The sequence below is a fragment of the Bos grunniens genome, chromosome 11 (genome assembly GCF_055505025.1).
Source record: "Bos grunniens cultivar Pamir isolate PY7600 chromosome 11, Bosgru_T2T1.0, whole genome shotgun sequence".
Classification (NCBI taxonomy): Eukaryota; Metazoa; Chordata; class Mammalia; order Artiodactyla; family Bovidae; genus Bos; species Bos grunniens.
Window position 1 is genome coordinate 58,942,870 of NC_141175.1, and position 17,352 is coordinate 58,960,221.

A 17,352-nucleotide genomic window follows, 5' to 3' on the forward strand; every position below is an offset into this window, starting at 1 on the left:
TTATTAATCATTCAGCTCAGTTCAGTTCAGTCACTCAGTCATGTCTGACTCTTTGCGACCCCATGAATCGCAGCACGCCAGGCCTCCCTGTGCATCACCAACTCCCAGAGTTTACTCAAACTCACATCCATCGAGTCAGTGATGCCATCCAGCCATCTCATCCTCTGTCATCCCCTTCTCCTCCTGCCCCCCAATCCCTCCCAGCATCAGGATCTTTTCCAATGAGTCAACTCTTCACATGAGGTGGCCAAAGTATTGGAGTTTCAGCTTCAGCATCAGTCCTTCCAATGAACACCCAGGACTGAACTCCTTTAGGATGAACTGGCTGGATCTCCTTGCAGTCCAAGGACTCTCAACAGTCTTCTCCAACACCACAGTTCAAAAGCATCAATTCTTCAGCGCTCAGCCTTCTTCACAGTCCAACTCTCACATCCATACATGATCAGTGGAAAAACCATAGCCTTCACTAGACGGACCTTTGTTGGCAAAGTAATGTCTCTGCTTTTTAATATGCTGTCTGGGTTGGTTATAACTTTCCTTCCAAGGAGTAAGCGTCTTTTAATTTCATGGCTGCAATCACCATCTGCAGTGATTTTGGAGCCCAGAAAAATAAAGTCTGACACTGTTTCCCCATCTATTTCCCATGAAGTGATGGGACCAGATGCCATGATCTTTGTTTTCTGAATGTTGAGCTTTAAGCCAACTTTTTCACTCTCCACTTTCACTTTCATCAAGAGGCTTTTTAGTTCCTCTTCACTTTCTGGCATAAGGGTGATCAAATTGCCAACATCTGCTGAATCATGGAAAAAGCAAGAGAGTTCCAGAAAAACATCTATTTCTGCTTTATCGACTATGCCAAAGCCTTTGACTGTGTGGGTCACAATAAACTGTGGAAAATTCTGAAAGAGATGGGAATACCAGCCCACCTGACCTGCCTCTTGAGAAACCTGTATGCAGGTCAGGAATCAACAGTTAGAATTGGACATGGAACAACAGACTGGTTCCAAATAGGAAAAGGAGTTCGTCAAGGCTGTATATTGTCACCTGCTTATTTAACTTATACTAATCATTAGGGAAAGGCAAATGAAAACCATAATGAAAGACTACTTCACAAGATGGTTATTTTATTTTATTATTATTATTATTTGGCTGTGCCACTTGCTTATAAGATCTTAGATCCCTGATCAGGGTTCAAACTCAAGCCCTGGCAGTGAAAGTGCCAAGTCCTAATCATTGCACTGCCAAAGAACTCCCCTAAGATGGTTATTTTAAAAACAAAAGAAAAATAAATGTTGGTGAATATGGAGAAATTGGAACCCGCATGTCCTGTTGGTGGGGATGTAAAATTGTAAGCTGCCTTGGAAAACAGTTTGGTAGTTCCTCAAAAAAGTTAAACACAGAATTCCCATATGACTCAGTGACTTCTCTCTTAGCTATATATTCAAGAGAATTGAAAGTACATGTTCATATAAATGAGTGCATCAGTTTCATGCACCAGTTATGCATGAATACTCATTACAGCCTTATTTGTAACAGCCAAAAAGTGGAAACAAGCCAAATTATCCATTTATCAACTGACAAGTGAATAACATGTGGAATATCCATACAATTGAATATTATTCAGCCATGAAAAGAAATGAGGTACTGTTTATGCTACAACATGGATGAATCTTGAAACTATTATGTTAACTAAAAGAGACAAGACATTTTTATGAAATGTCTCAAACAGGAAAATCAATAGGGACAGAAAGTGACTGCCAGGGGATGAGGGAGGGTGGAATTAAGGCTGAATGCTAACAGGAACAGAGTTTCTTTTGGGGATTATGGAAATATTTTTGAATTAGACAGTAGAAATGGTTGCACCACAGAGAATATACTAAAAATAAGCACTGAATTACACACTTACTAAAAATGGTAAAGTTTATGGTATGAATTATATTTCAATTAAAAAAACAAACAAACAAGGGTGGCAGACAAGATTCTGGGTCTCCTCCTGCACTGATATTGTAGAAGTGTATAATTTACTTTCTGGTCATAAACTATGCTAGGAATAATAGACCATCCACAATATTCTCAGGGAACTAAGATCCCACAAGTTGCATGGCATGGCCAAACAGGAAAATAACTGAACACTCATTAAATATTTGCCATTAGAGGGACAGTTAAATCAACTAGAGAATATCCATATTACCGGGTACAACACAGAATGGGTTAAGAAGAATGAAGTCAATCCACATGTGCAGAGAATGAACCCCACAATAGACTATTATCATAACATGCCTACTCAGTCATGTCTGACTCTTTGCGACCCCAAGGACTATAGCCTGCCAGGATCCTATGTCCATAGAATTTTCCAGGCAAGAATACTAGAGGGGTTGCCATTTCTTACTGCAGGGGATCTTCTGGATCCAGGGGTCGAACCCACGTCTCCTGCATTGGCAGGCAGATTCTTTGATCACTGTGACATCTGAGAAGCCCACAGATCATTAAGTGAACTAAGTATGTCACAAAGCAATTACAAGAAACATTGTATCACCCCAGCACATGAAAAGAGTTAAATAAACTTCTTGCTATATCTGAAGTATGTTAGGGTGGTTCAAATGGCCTGAAATAATGGGATTTCTTAAAATAATGGAAATAATGGCATTCCCTTTGGAGGATCTGACAGCTCATTTAAAGTAAGCCATCTTACAGCTCAGTTAAACCTGAGGTTCACATACCTACGGATAAGGAAAATTCATGTCTCAGGCAACAGAATAACATGGATAAAGAAGCATTCTTAAATACAAACTCAAAATTGACTATCAAATTTAATCATGGTTCATGGTTCCCCTGAGTAGGTACATGATTTCATTTTTATTTCTTCTCTGTGAGAGTATGCACAGAGAAGATGAACAATGGAATTGGAGACAGAAGAAATTTTTCCTTTTTCCTTTGATATTACTATCTCTTTAAATAAAAACTTACATTACACTTCTATAGTTAATAAATGAAATCAGCAAGGTTGTGGAGTACAAGGACAATACACAAAATTACTTGTATTTTTATATACTAACCATAAACAAATAGGAAATTCAATAAATAAAATCATCTATAATAGCAATATCTAGGAATGAATCTAACGAAAGATAAACAAGACTTCTATGTCACTGAAAGAATGGAATATTCAGTACTGGAAATATGTCCATTCTCCCTAAAGTGATCTGTAGCTGCAATGTAATTCCAACAAAACTTTGTAGCTATTTTTTGGCAGAAATGTACAAGATGGCTTTGAAATTTATATGGAAATTCATGGGGCCAAGAATATTCAAGACAGTCTTGAAAAACAATGTAGTATAGTATAGTCTCTATCAAAAATCAAAACTTATTATAAAGCTACAATAATTAAGAGTGTAGTATCGGTGCAATGGAATCAAACAACCAAAGGAACTGAAATGAAGCCAGTAGACCTACATGTATGCAATTAGTTGATTTAGGACACAAGAGATACTAAAGAGCAGAGGAAAAGCAAACATCTTCTTATCAATTACGTCACATCAACGGGATAGTCCTACAGGAAAAAAATGAATCCTGACCCCTACCTCACATCAACACACCCACAAAAACCAACTCTGGGCAGAAGTAGACCTAAACATGAATGGTAAAACAATAAAACTGCTAACAGAGATACAGGGAAATATCTTAATAACCTTGAGGCAGGCAAATAATTTTTATACAGGACTAGCCATAAAAGGCTGGAGAAGGAAATGGCAACCCACTCCAGTGTTCTTGCCTGGAGAATCCCAGGGACGGGGGAGCCTGTTGGGCTGCCAGCTATGGGGTTGCACAGAGTCGGACACGACTGAAGCGACTTAGCAGCAGCAGCAGCCATAAAAGGCAAAGCCTGGTGAATTATATTACATAAAATAAAGAACTTCTGATCATTAGAAAACAGCATTAAGTGAAAGGGCAAAAAGGCTAGCCATCAAGTAGAAGGTATTTGTAATATCTATAACCTGGTAATGGACCTACACAAGGATAGACTTCTAAAACTCTTATCTATTAATAAGAGAATGGCATAGGATTGAAAAAAGGCAAAAGCCTTGAACAGGAACTTCACAAAAGGTGAGATCCCATGGCCATAAGGATATAAAGAGGTGCTCAAACTCATTCGTTACTGGGCATGCTAAGTCGCTTCAGTTGGGTCTGACTCTGTGTGACGCTATGGACTGTAGCCCACCAGGCTCCTCTGTCCATGGGATTCTCCAGGCAAGAACACTAGAGTGGGTTGCCATGTCCTCCTCCAGGGGATCTTCCCAACCCAAGGATCGAACCAACGTCTCTTACTTCTCTTGCATTGGCAGGCAAGTACTGCTGAGAATAAGGAGCAACCATAACTCTCCTGCCCTGCTGATGGAGGTGTAAACTGCTACAATCACTTTGGAAAACTGTTTACTCAATTATCTATTACAGGTGAAGGTAGATTTTATGACTCAGCAATTTGATTCCCTGGTATTTACCCATGAAAATGCATACATATGTTCAATAAGAGACATATACAAAAATGTTCATAGCAGCTCTATTTGTAACAGCCAAATGAAGTTGACTGAAGACAACCCAAACATCCATTAATGGTAAAGTGAACAAGTATATAATGGTTTAGTCACATAATATAAGAAAACCACTCAAGAGGCTGTATGAAATGTCCTGGAAAAACAGTCTAAGACTTAACTTTTTAAGGCAGTACAAATAAATTTCCCAAGCTAAGTTCCTTATCTCCTGATCCAAAACATGGCTTTCCTCTGTAGAATTAGACTGGGTCACTAACAAATTCTTATGCAGTGCAATAACTGTTCCCTTCTTTCACCTACTTGTACAGAAATAACAGCCTGTACCAACCTTTCAAGAAACCCGGAAAAATCTCAACTGTGACATAAATAAAATCTGGGCCTATTTTCTAATTTTACTTGGTTATACAGTAAGCAGAGCCCAGGAATGTTAAATTATTCCTAACACAAACCAAATTATTCTATCATTTTGATCTTTTTTGTATCAAATTTTTGCTCATATACATTTTTAACATGGTTCTGTTATTATGCATAGAACTGTGTAGTCTATTTCTTCTTTCAACATTACGTTGAAAATTTTCCAGACTGTCACACAATGCTTTAAAGCCACTATTTTAAACTACACAAAGCTTCCCTGGTGGCTCAGACGGTAAAGAATCCGCCTGCATGTGGGAAACCTGTGTTCAATCCCTGCATTTGGAAGATCCCCTGGAAGAGGGCATGGCAACCCACGCCTGTATTCTTGCCTGAAGAATCCCCATGGACAGAGGAACCTGGCGAGCTACAGTCCATGGGGTTGCAAAGAGTCGGACATGACTGAGTGACTAAGCACAGCACAGAGCAATATCTTAATAAACGTCCCACAATTTACACAGCCCCAGTGCTGAGTATCTAGGTTTTTCTAATATTCCACCACTATAAACCATGATGTCATGGACTGCTTTTTTCAAGTGGCTTTTATCAATACTACATTTCAGATGATTTCCTTTGGCTGGATTCTCAGACTGAGGTGGATGAACGTATCTGTAGCTCTAGTTATGTAGTCTTTGTCCACTATTTGGTTCTATTTTGAACACACTGCTTACGTTTAAACAAAATTCTAATAAATTCTGGATGGTTCAGTTCAGTTCAGTCACTCAGTCATGTCCTACTCTTTGCGACCCCATGAATGCCAGGCCTTCCCTGTCCATCACCAACTCCCAGAGTTCACCCAAACCCATGTCCAATGAGTCGGTGATGCCATCCAACAATCTCATCCTCTGTCGTCCCCTTCTCCTCCCATCCTCAATCTTGCCCAGCATTAGGGTCTTTTCAAATGAGTCAGCTCTTCACATCAGGTGGCCAAAGTATTACAGTTTCAGCTTCAACATCAGTCCTACCAATGAACACCCAGGACTGATCTCCTTTAGGATGAACTGACTGGTTGTATCTCCTTGCAGTCCAAGGGACTCTCAAGAGTCTGCTCCAACACCACAGTTCAAAAGCATCAATTCTTCGGCACTCAGCTTTCTTTACAGTCCAACTCTCACATCCATACATGACCACTGGAAAAACCACAGCCTTGACTAGACGGATCTTTGTTGGCAAAGTAATGTCTCTGCTCTTCAATATGCTGTCTAGGTTGGTCATAGCTTTCCTTCCAAGGAGTAGGCGTCTTTTAATTTCATGGCTGCAATCACCATCTGCAGTGATTTTGCAGCCCAGAAAAATAAAGTCAGCCACTGTTTCCACTGTTTGCCCATCTATTTGCCATGAAGTGATGGGACTGGATGCCATGATCTTAGTTTACTTAACACTTAAAATCCCTTTATTTCTAAGATAAGTTGAGATGGCTTACAAAACAAACATACATAAAAAAGAAACAATAAAAAATTATAAACAGGAATAATAAGTGGACAAATAAATGTTGTTGATGTTTAGTCACTAAGTTTAGTCACTAAGCTGTGTACAACTTTTTCATGACCCCATGGACTATAGCCGGCCAGGCTCCTCTGTCCATGGGATTCTCCAGGCAAGAATACTGAAGTGGGTTGCCATGCCCTCCTCCAGGGGATCTTCCCAACCCAGGGGTCAAACCCACATCTCCTGCATTGGCGGGTGGATTTCTTTACCACTGAGCCACCAGGGAAGCCTGGACAAACACATATATCCAACTAAATTAGGGGTAGCAAACTACAGCCTATAGACCAAACGTGGCCCACCATCTGTTTTTGTAAAAAAGAAGCTGAAATGAATCACAGTCAGGCTCATTTCAAAGCCCTGTCTATGTCTGCTTTCACATTATCATGGCAGAACTGAGCAGCTGTAATTTACAGATCATATGGCCAACAAAGCCTAAAATATTTTCTATCTGGCTTTTATAACAAAAGCTTACCAATTCCTGAACCAGACTATCCATAATTACAGATTTTAATCTTAAACTGCAAAATTCCCCTACTATTCTGTTAAATCAACTTCTGTTTCTGGTCAGGATAGAGCCATGGTGACCTGATTTCACATCCACCAGAAATAACAATAACAAAAGCAGACACGAATATGAAACAGTGGTTTCAATACAATGGACATTAGGAAATGAAGGACAGAGAACAGCAAGGATATAGTAGACTTGAACCTTGTTTTGCTGTTGTTCAGTCACTCAGTCTTGTCCAACTCTGTGACCCCATGGACTGCAGCACGTCAGGCTTCCCTGTCCATCATCGACTCTGGGATCTTGCTCAAATTCAGGTCCACTGAGTCAGTAATTGCCCATCTTTATCCTCTGTTGTCCCCTTCTCCTGCCCTCAGTCTTTCCCAGCATCAGGGTCCTCTCCAATGAGTCAGGTCTTCACATCAGGTGGCCAAAACATTAATGCTTCAGCTTCAGCATCGGTCCTTCTAATTAATATTCAGGGTTGATATCCTTTAGGATTGACTGGTTTGATCTCCTTGCAGTCCAAGGGACTCTCAAGAGTTCTCCAATACCACAGTTCAAAAGCATCAATTCTTTGGCTCTCAGATTTCTTTATCGTCCAACTCTCACATCCATACGTGACTACTGGAAAAACTGTAGCTTTGACTAGACGGACCTTTGTTGGCAAAGTAATGTCTCTGCTTTTTAATATGCTGTCTAGGGTGGTCATAGCTTTTCTTCCAAACAGAAACCATCTTTTAATTTTATGGCTGCAGTCACAACCTGCAGTGATTTTGAGCCCAAGAAAATAAAGTCTCTCACTGTTTCCAATGTTTCCTCATTAGTTGCCACGAAGTGATGGGACCGGATGCCATGATCTTCATTTTTTGAATGTTGAGTTTTAAGCCAGCTTTTTCACTCTCCTCTTTCACCTTCATCAAGAGGCTCTTTAGTTCCTCTTCCCTTTCTGCCATAAGGGTGGTGTCATCTGCATATCTGAGGTTATTGATATTTCTCCCAGCAATCTTGATTCCATCTTGTGCTTCATCCAGCCTGGCATTTTGCATGATGTACTCTGCATGTAAGTTAAGTAAGCAGGGTGACTATATACAGCCTTGACATCTCCTTTCCCAATGTGGAACCAGTCCATTGTTCCATGTCCAGTTCTAACTGTTGCTTCTTGACCTTCATACAGGTTCTCATGAGGCAGGTAAAGTGGACTGGTATTCCCATCTCTTTTAAGAATTTTCAGATTTTTTGTGATTCACACAAAGGCTTTGGATAGTGAATAAAGCAGAAGTAGATGTTTTTCTGGAACTCCCTTGTTTTTTCTATGATTCAATGGATGTTGGCAATTTGATCTCTGGATCCTCTGCCTTTTCTAAATCCAGCTTGAACATCTGCAAGTTCACGGTTCACATACTACTGAAGCCAGGCTTTGGGAATTTTGAGCATTACTTTGCTAGCATGTGAAATGAGTGCAATTGTGCAGTAGTTTGAACATTTTTTGGCATTTCTCTTCTTTGGGATTGGAATGAAAACTGATCTTTTCCAGTCCTGTGGCCACTGCTGAGTTTCTTGTATTTGCTGGCATATTGAGTGCGGCACTTTCACAGTGTCATCTTTTAGGATCTGAAATAGCTCAGCTGGAATTCCATCACCTCCACTACCTTTGTTCGCACTACCTTTGTTCGTAGTGATGCGTCCTAAGGTTCACTTGACTTCACACTCCAGTATGTCTGGGTCTAGGTGAGTGATCACACCATCACGGTTGTCTGGATCAATAAGATCTTTTTTGTAGTTCTGTGTATTCTTGCCATCTCTTCTTAATATCTTCTGCTTTTGTTAGGTCCGTACCATTTCTGTCCTTAATTGTGCCCACCTTTGCAGGAAATGTTCCCTTGGTATCTCTAATTTTCTTGAAGAGATCTCTAGTTTCTCCCATTCTATTGTTTTCCTCTATTTCTTTTACTGTTCACTTAAGAAGGCTTTCTTATCTCTCCTTGCTATTCTTTGGAGCTCTGCATTCAGATGAGTGTATCTTTCCTTTTCTCCTTTACCTTTTGCTTCTCTTCTTTTCTCAGCTATTAGTAAGGTGTCCTCAGACAGGCATTTTGCCTTTTTGCATTTCTTTTTCTTGGGGATGGTTTTGATCACCACCTCCTATACAAGGTTATGAACTTCCATCCACTGTTCTTCAGACTTGAACCTAATTGACATTTATAGAGCACTTCATCCAACACAGCAGAATACTTGTGATTTTTAAGGACACACAGATCATTTCCCAATACAGACTACCTTTGAAGCCACAAAACAAATCTCAGTAATTTGAAAAGGATTCAAGTTATTCAAGGTATGTTTTCTGGCCACTATGGATTTAAAATTGCAATCAATAGTATACATATCTGGAAAATTCTTAAATATTTGGAAACTAAATCAAAGACTTCTATATATCTCAGGGGTTAAAAACAGAAATAAAAAAGGCATTGAGCAAGTCTTTTGAAGTGAATGAAAATGAAAATACAATATATTCAGTGGAAATTTTATATATAAAATGCCAATATTAAAACAGGAAAAAAGTCTCAAATTACTGACTTCAGTTCCAACCTTAAGTAACTAGACAAAGAAAGGCAAATCAAACCCAAAGTAAGCAGAAGAAAGGAAATAAAAAAGATGAAAGTGAAATAAATGGAACAGAAACAGAAAAATAGAGAAAGTCAATAAAAGCTGGTTCTTTGACAATAAAACTCAGAGCAAACTGATCAGGAAAAAGAGAGAAGACATAAATTATCACTATCAGGAATGAGAGAGGGGACCACTTTCAGGTTCCACAGACAGTAAAGGAACATAAAAGAGTATGATGAATAATTTCATGCCTATAAATCCAACAATTTAGATGAAAAGGACAGATTCCTAGAAAAAAACAAAGCAGTAAAGCTCATCCAAGAAGAAAGAGATGAACTAAACAGCCCTACATGTAATTAGAAAAACAGAAATTTTAGTTAAAAATAGCCTTCCTAAAGAGAAAACATCATGAGAAACGCTGGCTGGAGGAAGCACAAGCTGGAATCAAGATGCCAGGAGAAATATCAATAACCTCAGATATGCAGATAACACCACCCTTATGGCAGAAAGTGAAGAGGAACTAAAGAGCCTCTTGATGAAAGCGAAAGAGGAGAGTGAAAAAGTTGGCTTAAAGCTCAACATTCAGAAAATTCTGGTCCCATCACTTCATGGCAAATAGATGGGGAAATAGAGGAAACAGTGGCTGACTATTTTTCTGGGCTCCAAAATCACTGCAGATGGTGACTGCAGCCATGAAATTAAAAGACACTTACTCCTTGGAAGGAAAGTTATGACCAACCTAGACAGCATATTCAAAAGCAGAGACCTTACTTTGCCAACAAAGGTCCGTCTAGTCAAGGCTATGGTTTTTCCAGTGGTCATGTATGGATAGGAGAGTTGGACTGTGAAGAAAGCTGAGCACCGAAGAATTGATGCTTTTGAACTGTGGTGTTGGAGAAGACTCTTCAGAGTCCCTTGGACTGCGAGGAGAACCAGTCCATTCTAAAGGAGATCAGTCCTGGGTGTTCATTGGAAGGACTAATGTTGAAGCTAAAACTGCAATATTTTGGCCACTTGATGCAAAGAGCTGACTCATTGGAAAAGACCCTGATGCTGGGCAAGATTGAGGACGGGAGGAGAAGAGGACAACAGAGGATGAGATTGTTGGATGGCATCACCGACTCAATGGACATGGGTTTGGGTGGACTCCAGGAGTTAGTGATAGACAGGGAGACCTGGTGTGCTGTGGTTCATGGGGTCGCTAAAAGTCAGACACGACTGAGCAACTGAACTGAACTGAAAGAGAAAATTCTAGGTCCAGATGACTACACTGGTGAATTCTACCAAACACTTAAGGAAAAAATAATATCCATATTGTACAAACTCTTACAGAAAACTGAAGAAGAGTAAATACTTCCTAACTCTTTCTATGAAGCCAATGTTAACCCCAATAGCAAAACCAGGTAAACGCATGACAAGAAAAGAAAACCACACATCAAAATTCCTCATGTACACTGATGCAAAAACTTCTGAACAAAAATTTAGCAAATACTATCTCATAACCAAGTAAGGTTTATCCCAGAAATACAAGTTGGCTTAATAAGAAAACCAGTCAAGTACCAGGTCCATGGATTTAAAGAACTGCAGAGGCGGGTGAGACCTAGAGCTCATCAACCTGAACACTTTTGCTTTGTAAATAATGAACTGAGGCCCACTGAACCAAGATCACATAATTGATTAAGTATAATACGATGCTCTGGGTGTCAGAAAGTCCTGAGTTTGAATCTCAACTCTACCTCCTAAGTAACAACTTCTCCAAACCTCGTTATTCTCATCTGGTGATAATGGTGATAAATGGTGATAATGATAGTGTCTGCATCACAGGGTGGTTGTGAGGGTTAAGTAATCTAACATATTTGAAGCACTCCCAACAAACATAACTACTGCTACCATCAGCACCACTGCCTATTACCACCATATCTAGACGATGAGGTCAGTGTTAAGTTAGAAGTTTCAGTTAGAAGCAAAGGACAGAAAATATGTAGTTGTAGACAATCCTTTGAAACCATCCACACCCGAAACTCTATCAAAGAGATATTGTTTGATTTGTCATTTCTGTTTCTGGCCTGGACTCTCCTGGGAACAAAACCTTTTTACTGAGTGGCCAGTTTCCTTTTTTTAATAAATATCCACCATTTGTTTCCCCCTAATTACCTGCTTTCCTGTCCACAAAGGAAAGGGCTTCAGGATGGCAGGAGGAAAGAGCTTCACACGTCCCACTTTGTCTGTGAGTCCTCGGTACACCAGCTCCATATACTGCTCCCGGTTGAAAAAGCAGCCTCGAATGGTCATGTTTGCTCCTGAAACCATGTGATCTTGGATCAGCCCCGCCAATGGCTGGCCATCCTACAAATCAAAACAGGTAAGAGAAGGACAAATTAAAAAAAAAAACAAAAACAGAAGGCACATTCTAATTCTTAGTCCTGTGCTTGGGAGCCACCCACTAGCAACAGCCCTCCTTACAACCCCATGTTGTCCAGTCATGGCCACCTAGCCAGTGCTTGGGCCTCCCATCTTGAGAGCAAACTGCCTCCCAGAGCACGTGACCAGGGCTTCCTGACCGGCTCCCACCTTTGCCTTTTGCCCACTGTTCTATACCAAAAGTGCTTCAAACTCCTGCAGGCCCCCTGGCCTTCTCTCCCTAATCCCATCTGCTTCTCGTTAACTTCGGCATATTTCTGGCATTTACGCATAAATTCAGTCTGGCTGCTGTTGGCTGTGTTCTTGTTTTTATATTTTGGTTTTATGCTTTGGTGTTTTTCACACATTTCTGGCCTGGTTCTCCTCTAAATCAGTCACCCATTCAACAAATATTTATGGAGAGCCTACTGTATGCCGAGGCACTGGGTGAGACCAACCTTCAGTCTGTTTTAGTGGCTGAAACACACAGATCCCTCACAATGAGGAAGAGCTAGACGGTGAACAAATGACTGGAGAGATACATTATTACAAAGAATTTTAAACGCCTGTGGAGGAAAAGAATGGGATGGGTCATCACATAGATTTGGGATAGGAGGGGACAGTCAGGAATGGTCTCTCTGGGGGCATGGACAGTACGTCAGTTTGGCCTGCGGACTGACCTGGACTCAGCCAACGCAGAGATGTGGGGGTTTGGGGAGAGGTTCCTTGAGAGAGTCATGGGTGGAGGTGGGGCTTTGACGTACGTGACTGCAGAAGGAAAGGGTGCTTGATGTCAGTGTGTCTTCACGATCTTGCATGTATTCATGGTAGGGTGTTATCCACCAGATGCCAAAACATGGGCTTTTAGAGAGTTCCCTGGTGGTCCAGTGGCTAGGACTCGGCCCTTCCATTGCCATGGTCCCAAGTTCAGTCCCTTGTCAGGGAACTAAGACCCCACAAGAACTTCAATAGGGCCAAAAAAACCCCAAAAAACCCCAAAGCCAAGGGCTTTTATAACAGCCCCAGTTTGGATGGATACATTCATCTTTTCTGATCCCCAGTCTCCTGAACCCTATCTGCCAGGTCTGCAGTCATGGCAACATAAGGCACACTAAGGTAAAAATAGACTTGCCCACTGACATTTATTAAGAAGGCGTTTTTACTGACTTTTCCCTGTTTATAGGAACTAGAGAAAAATCTTGGATCTAAAGATTGTTATCATTTGCTTATTTGTTAAATACTGTCCAATATTATGGCTGTATTGCATAATTAAGGAACTCTAAAGTGCAGCCATGGAGAAGTGCCAGGAATTTAGCCACACGCACTAATTTAAAGGCTAAAAAGGATGCTTGTCAAACAGTCTAAATACCATGGCAATGGGCTTTATGTAAACTCAGAGATAATTATTACCGAGGAGCCAGATAGGTGTTGCAGACAGAGGGCGAGATCATATGGGGCACGCAGCCCTTCTTATGAAGGCCTTGAGTTATGAACACAGACAAAAAATTATACTCTGCAACTTGTTCCAAAGGCAAGGTCTCATTTTGCTTAGGGGAAAAACTGAAAAGAGTATTAAGCATTTGACTCATCCCACAGCTCTTTGGGGGCTTCCCTGGTGACTCAGTGGTTAAAGAATCTGCCTACAATGCAGGAGACATGCATTGATCCCTGGGTCGGAAGGATCCTTAGGCAAGGAGATTGCAACCCACTCCAGTATTCTTGCCTGGAAAATCCCATGGACAGAGGGGCCTAGCAGGCTACAGCCCATGAGGTCCCAAAGAGTCAGAAATGACTGAGCTACTAAGCAATAACAGTCTTTGGGGGCAGATATAGATTTTGCCTTTTTTTTTTTTTTTCCTTTAAAGAACATAATTACAAGTTACAGGATCTAGTCAGTGCCTTCTCTTTCTGTCTAGAGTCTTCCATGACTAGAAAATTACCTATATGGCTAAACTGCTTTCAATGCAATAAGCATGAATTCTAGGGAGGAGTGCTGATTAAAGCAGTTTACTAAGGGTCTACTTATAATGCTGAATTTTCTAAATCTGCTTAGGATCAGAAAGACTATCTCTTGATCAAAAACCCACATAATTGTCAGCTATCCTATTCCACTTAACATCACAGCAAAACGACATTACAATAGATGTCTTTGGTCAGGATTCTTAGAGAATTAGGGTATTCTGTGACTTGAATTTTCTAGCTGAGTAAGTCAAAGTCAGGAAAGTACGTCTCAAGCCTTGTTAAAAAAACTTTCCATGAAGCAGTGGCCCTTAATAGATAAAACAAACAGAAGGGAAAAAAGGAAGAATCCACAAAGAAACATATAAATGAAAAAGTGTAACTGTTTTCTTGGAAAGGAAATAGATCAAGTTCCCTTCATCTATTTTAAGAAGACAACAAGCAACTCTATTAAATACATAAAACTAACAATAAAATGTACTTAAATTGGGTACTATGGTTAGTCAAGGAAAAGAAACCTAAAAAATAGAGAAGAAATGGGACAATGAACAAAGAGAAAAGAAAACAATAGGGAAATAAAATACATCAAGAAAAATTAACAAAAAATGGCTTTCCTGGATTAAGAAAACTGACTCTTGCCATCTCAGGACTTTGCCATCAAAGTACATGCTTCATTTTTATGCGTGTAGGTGTGTATGTGTGTTAAGTCACTTCAGTCGTGTCCAACTCTTTGTGGTCCTAGGGACTGTAGCCCACTAGGCTTCTCTGTCCTTGGGATTTCCCAGGCAAGAATACTGGAGTGAGTTGCCATGCCCTCCTTGAGGGGATCTTCCCTACACAGGGATCAATCGCACATCTTTTACGTCTCCTGCATTGGCAGGTGTGTTCTTTACCACTAGCGCCACCTGGAAAGCCCTTCATTTTTATAACTATCACCAAAAATAGGATTTCTCCTCTTGGCACTTACACTAAGGGCTTACACAACATTTATCAAGAATCAAAAGCTCTTTACCGCTGACAAAAGAAGGTGTCTGAAAGTAAAGTGAATTCTCAGGTCATCTCCGAGAATTGTCTTGTTTTTGTTTCTTACCTTTTTTTCCCTGATTTTTCTTTTCTTTTTTTTTTAACTGCACAGGTGGCATGTGGGATCTTAGTTCCCAGACCAGGGATAAAACCCTTGCCCCCTGCAGGGGAAGTTCAGAGTCTTAATCACCGGAACACCAGAGAAGTCCCATTTTTTACTTTTTAAGAAATTAATTTATTGATGAGACTTTATTTTTGTTCTATCTCTGACCCTATACTCACAGGCAGGTGAGCATGTGATGAGGCACATCTGAAATTAAATAGGCCAGCCCTTTGCAGGACACAGTGTACGCAATGAGCAATGAAGTCACCTATTCCATCTTATTCAATGAAAATCAAGTCTACATTGGTCTAGTGAATACTCAAGTTCACTGGCCTAAGCACTTCAGAGCACCCCAACTCTTCATGAGGCTAATGTCCAGAGGTCACTCTGCCAGCAAAAAAAATGAACCATCTGCTCTTTATTGGTAGTGCCCACCGTGATAAAATGTGACATTCTCTCTAGCAGGCTAGACAACTGGCACAGTCCTGTTAGTCACTTCTTTCCACAGACCCTCACCCAGGCCCAGCCTCACCTGTCAAGGGGGACTAAGAACACAGGAGGCTGAGCACACAAGCTTGGCGGGGTCAAAGGTGCTAGGTTCGAGTCCCAGCTTCTTCACTGGCTGACAAGTCACTCACCTGTGTTTCCTCACCTGAAAACTGCACCTGCCGTCTAAGGCTGTGGTGAGGACTAAGCCAGAATGTTGCAGACTGCTCAGAGTGGTACCTGAGGCACACGGAGTGCTCAGGACAAAGTAGCTTTTATTGCCACCACCATCACAGCTTACTGACGTAATTTACATGAAAACATAAAAGGCCAATTTTCAAATTAGTCAATTTCCTTATAATTATTTCTTCTAAACTATTAATGTAAAAAACTTTTGTTTAATGTTTTTCTTTTTGGCTGCACCACAAGGCATACAGGATCTTAGTTCCCCAACCAGAGATCAAACCCATACCTCCTGCAGTAGAAGCTCGGAGTCTTAACCACTGGACCATCAGGGAAACCCATTAGTAAAAATTAATCAAAGTATTTCTTCTAATTTCTTGGGGACCTGAGTGGGCCCCTTAACCCCTCCTGCTTACGGTCAGCCCCTTCACTAATCAATAGCCAGCCAGGGTGGGCAGAAAAGGGAAAGAAAGTTATGTTCAACTAACTGGATCTACAGGAAGCCACACTGGTGTGTCTGGTAGGAAAAGAGGCTGGAATGCTGGGATTCTGGTCACCTGCCTGGTTCTCCAGGTGGGATAGGGGAAGAGAAATTCCCAGGAGGAGAGGTCACTAACTGATAGGGGACAATCTCTAAGCAGCCTCTATGCTTACTGGGTGCAGATGTCTCTGTCTCTTCTGTGGAAGGGTGGCAGGGCCCACGCCAGGAAAAGGAAGAAAAGCCACAAAGATCTGGGAGCTCCTGGGCCCTCCTCCCCACCCTCTTCCATTCCAGCTCTGTGTCCTTGGACATGTTACACCATTTCTTCACATGTGATTGTTGCTGTTAATAGCACCTACTCCAAGGACTGTGGGGAGGAGAAAAGGAGAGGCCTCCAAGGTGCTACATATGGTGTCTAGCCTTGAAAAAGTGCTTGGTAAATGGGAGCCATGGTTCTTTATTGTTTTATTACTACCCCCACATTACAACCCAAATGAATGGTGTGTTAATTTGTGAATCGCTGTGACACAAACGGTTTATAAAAGAAGGGATTCACAGTAGAGATTCCTCATGGGCTGCAGGGAATTTCATCTGGACCCTCAGGATTATGTTAGTCACTCAGTTGTGTCTGACTCTTTGTGACCTCATGGACTAGAGCCCGCTAGGATCCTCTGTTCATGGACTTTTCCAGGCAAGAATACTGGACTCAGTTGCCATTTCCTTCTCCAGGGGATCTTCCTGACCCAGGGATCAAACCCTGGGGGTTAAGTTGTCTCTTAAAACCCTTATCTTAAAGGATCAAAGTCATCTGAGGACGATGGGGATCCTCATAGGTGGGGTGCTAAGGCTTGCCAGAGGCTGATATATTGTAGAATCCAAACAGGCTGGAAGACAAGACCTAAGATGCAGGTACTGAACTCGGCTTCCTGGGATGACTGTTACAACTTCTCTCCTGACATCTTAAGAGGCAACAAGAGAGAAACCTCCTATCTCTAAGCAACTAGGGGGCTGAAGACCCCACCCGGAAGAATCCAAGACCCTCTGCTCCAAATGCTCCTGCTTAACAGACCATGCTGACTCCAGGAGCTGCCTGGGGCCCTGACCTGAACTGCCAAGTTGGAAGCCGGTGATGATCATGGAACAGCCTCAAGGTCAG

At 41.2% G+C, this 17,352-nt stretch overlaps 1 protein-coding gene across 2 annotated transcripts in view; it reads right to left on the reverse strand.

The window, feature by feature from the left end:
- POLR1A (RNA polymerase I subunit A) overlaps positions 1-17,352 on the reverse strand; it is an 84,627-nt gene that overhangs the window by 33,265 nt on the left and 34,010 nt on the right. For both annotated transcript variants that reach the window (XM_086326557.1, XM_086326556.1), the window contains exon 14: positions 11,716-11,907. In XM_086326557.1, coding sequence (XP_086182683.1) covers positions 11,716-11,907 — 192 coding nt within the window. The remainder of the gene's footprint in view (positions 1-11,715; positions 11,908-17,352) is intronic.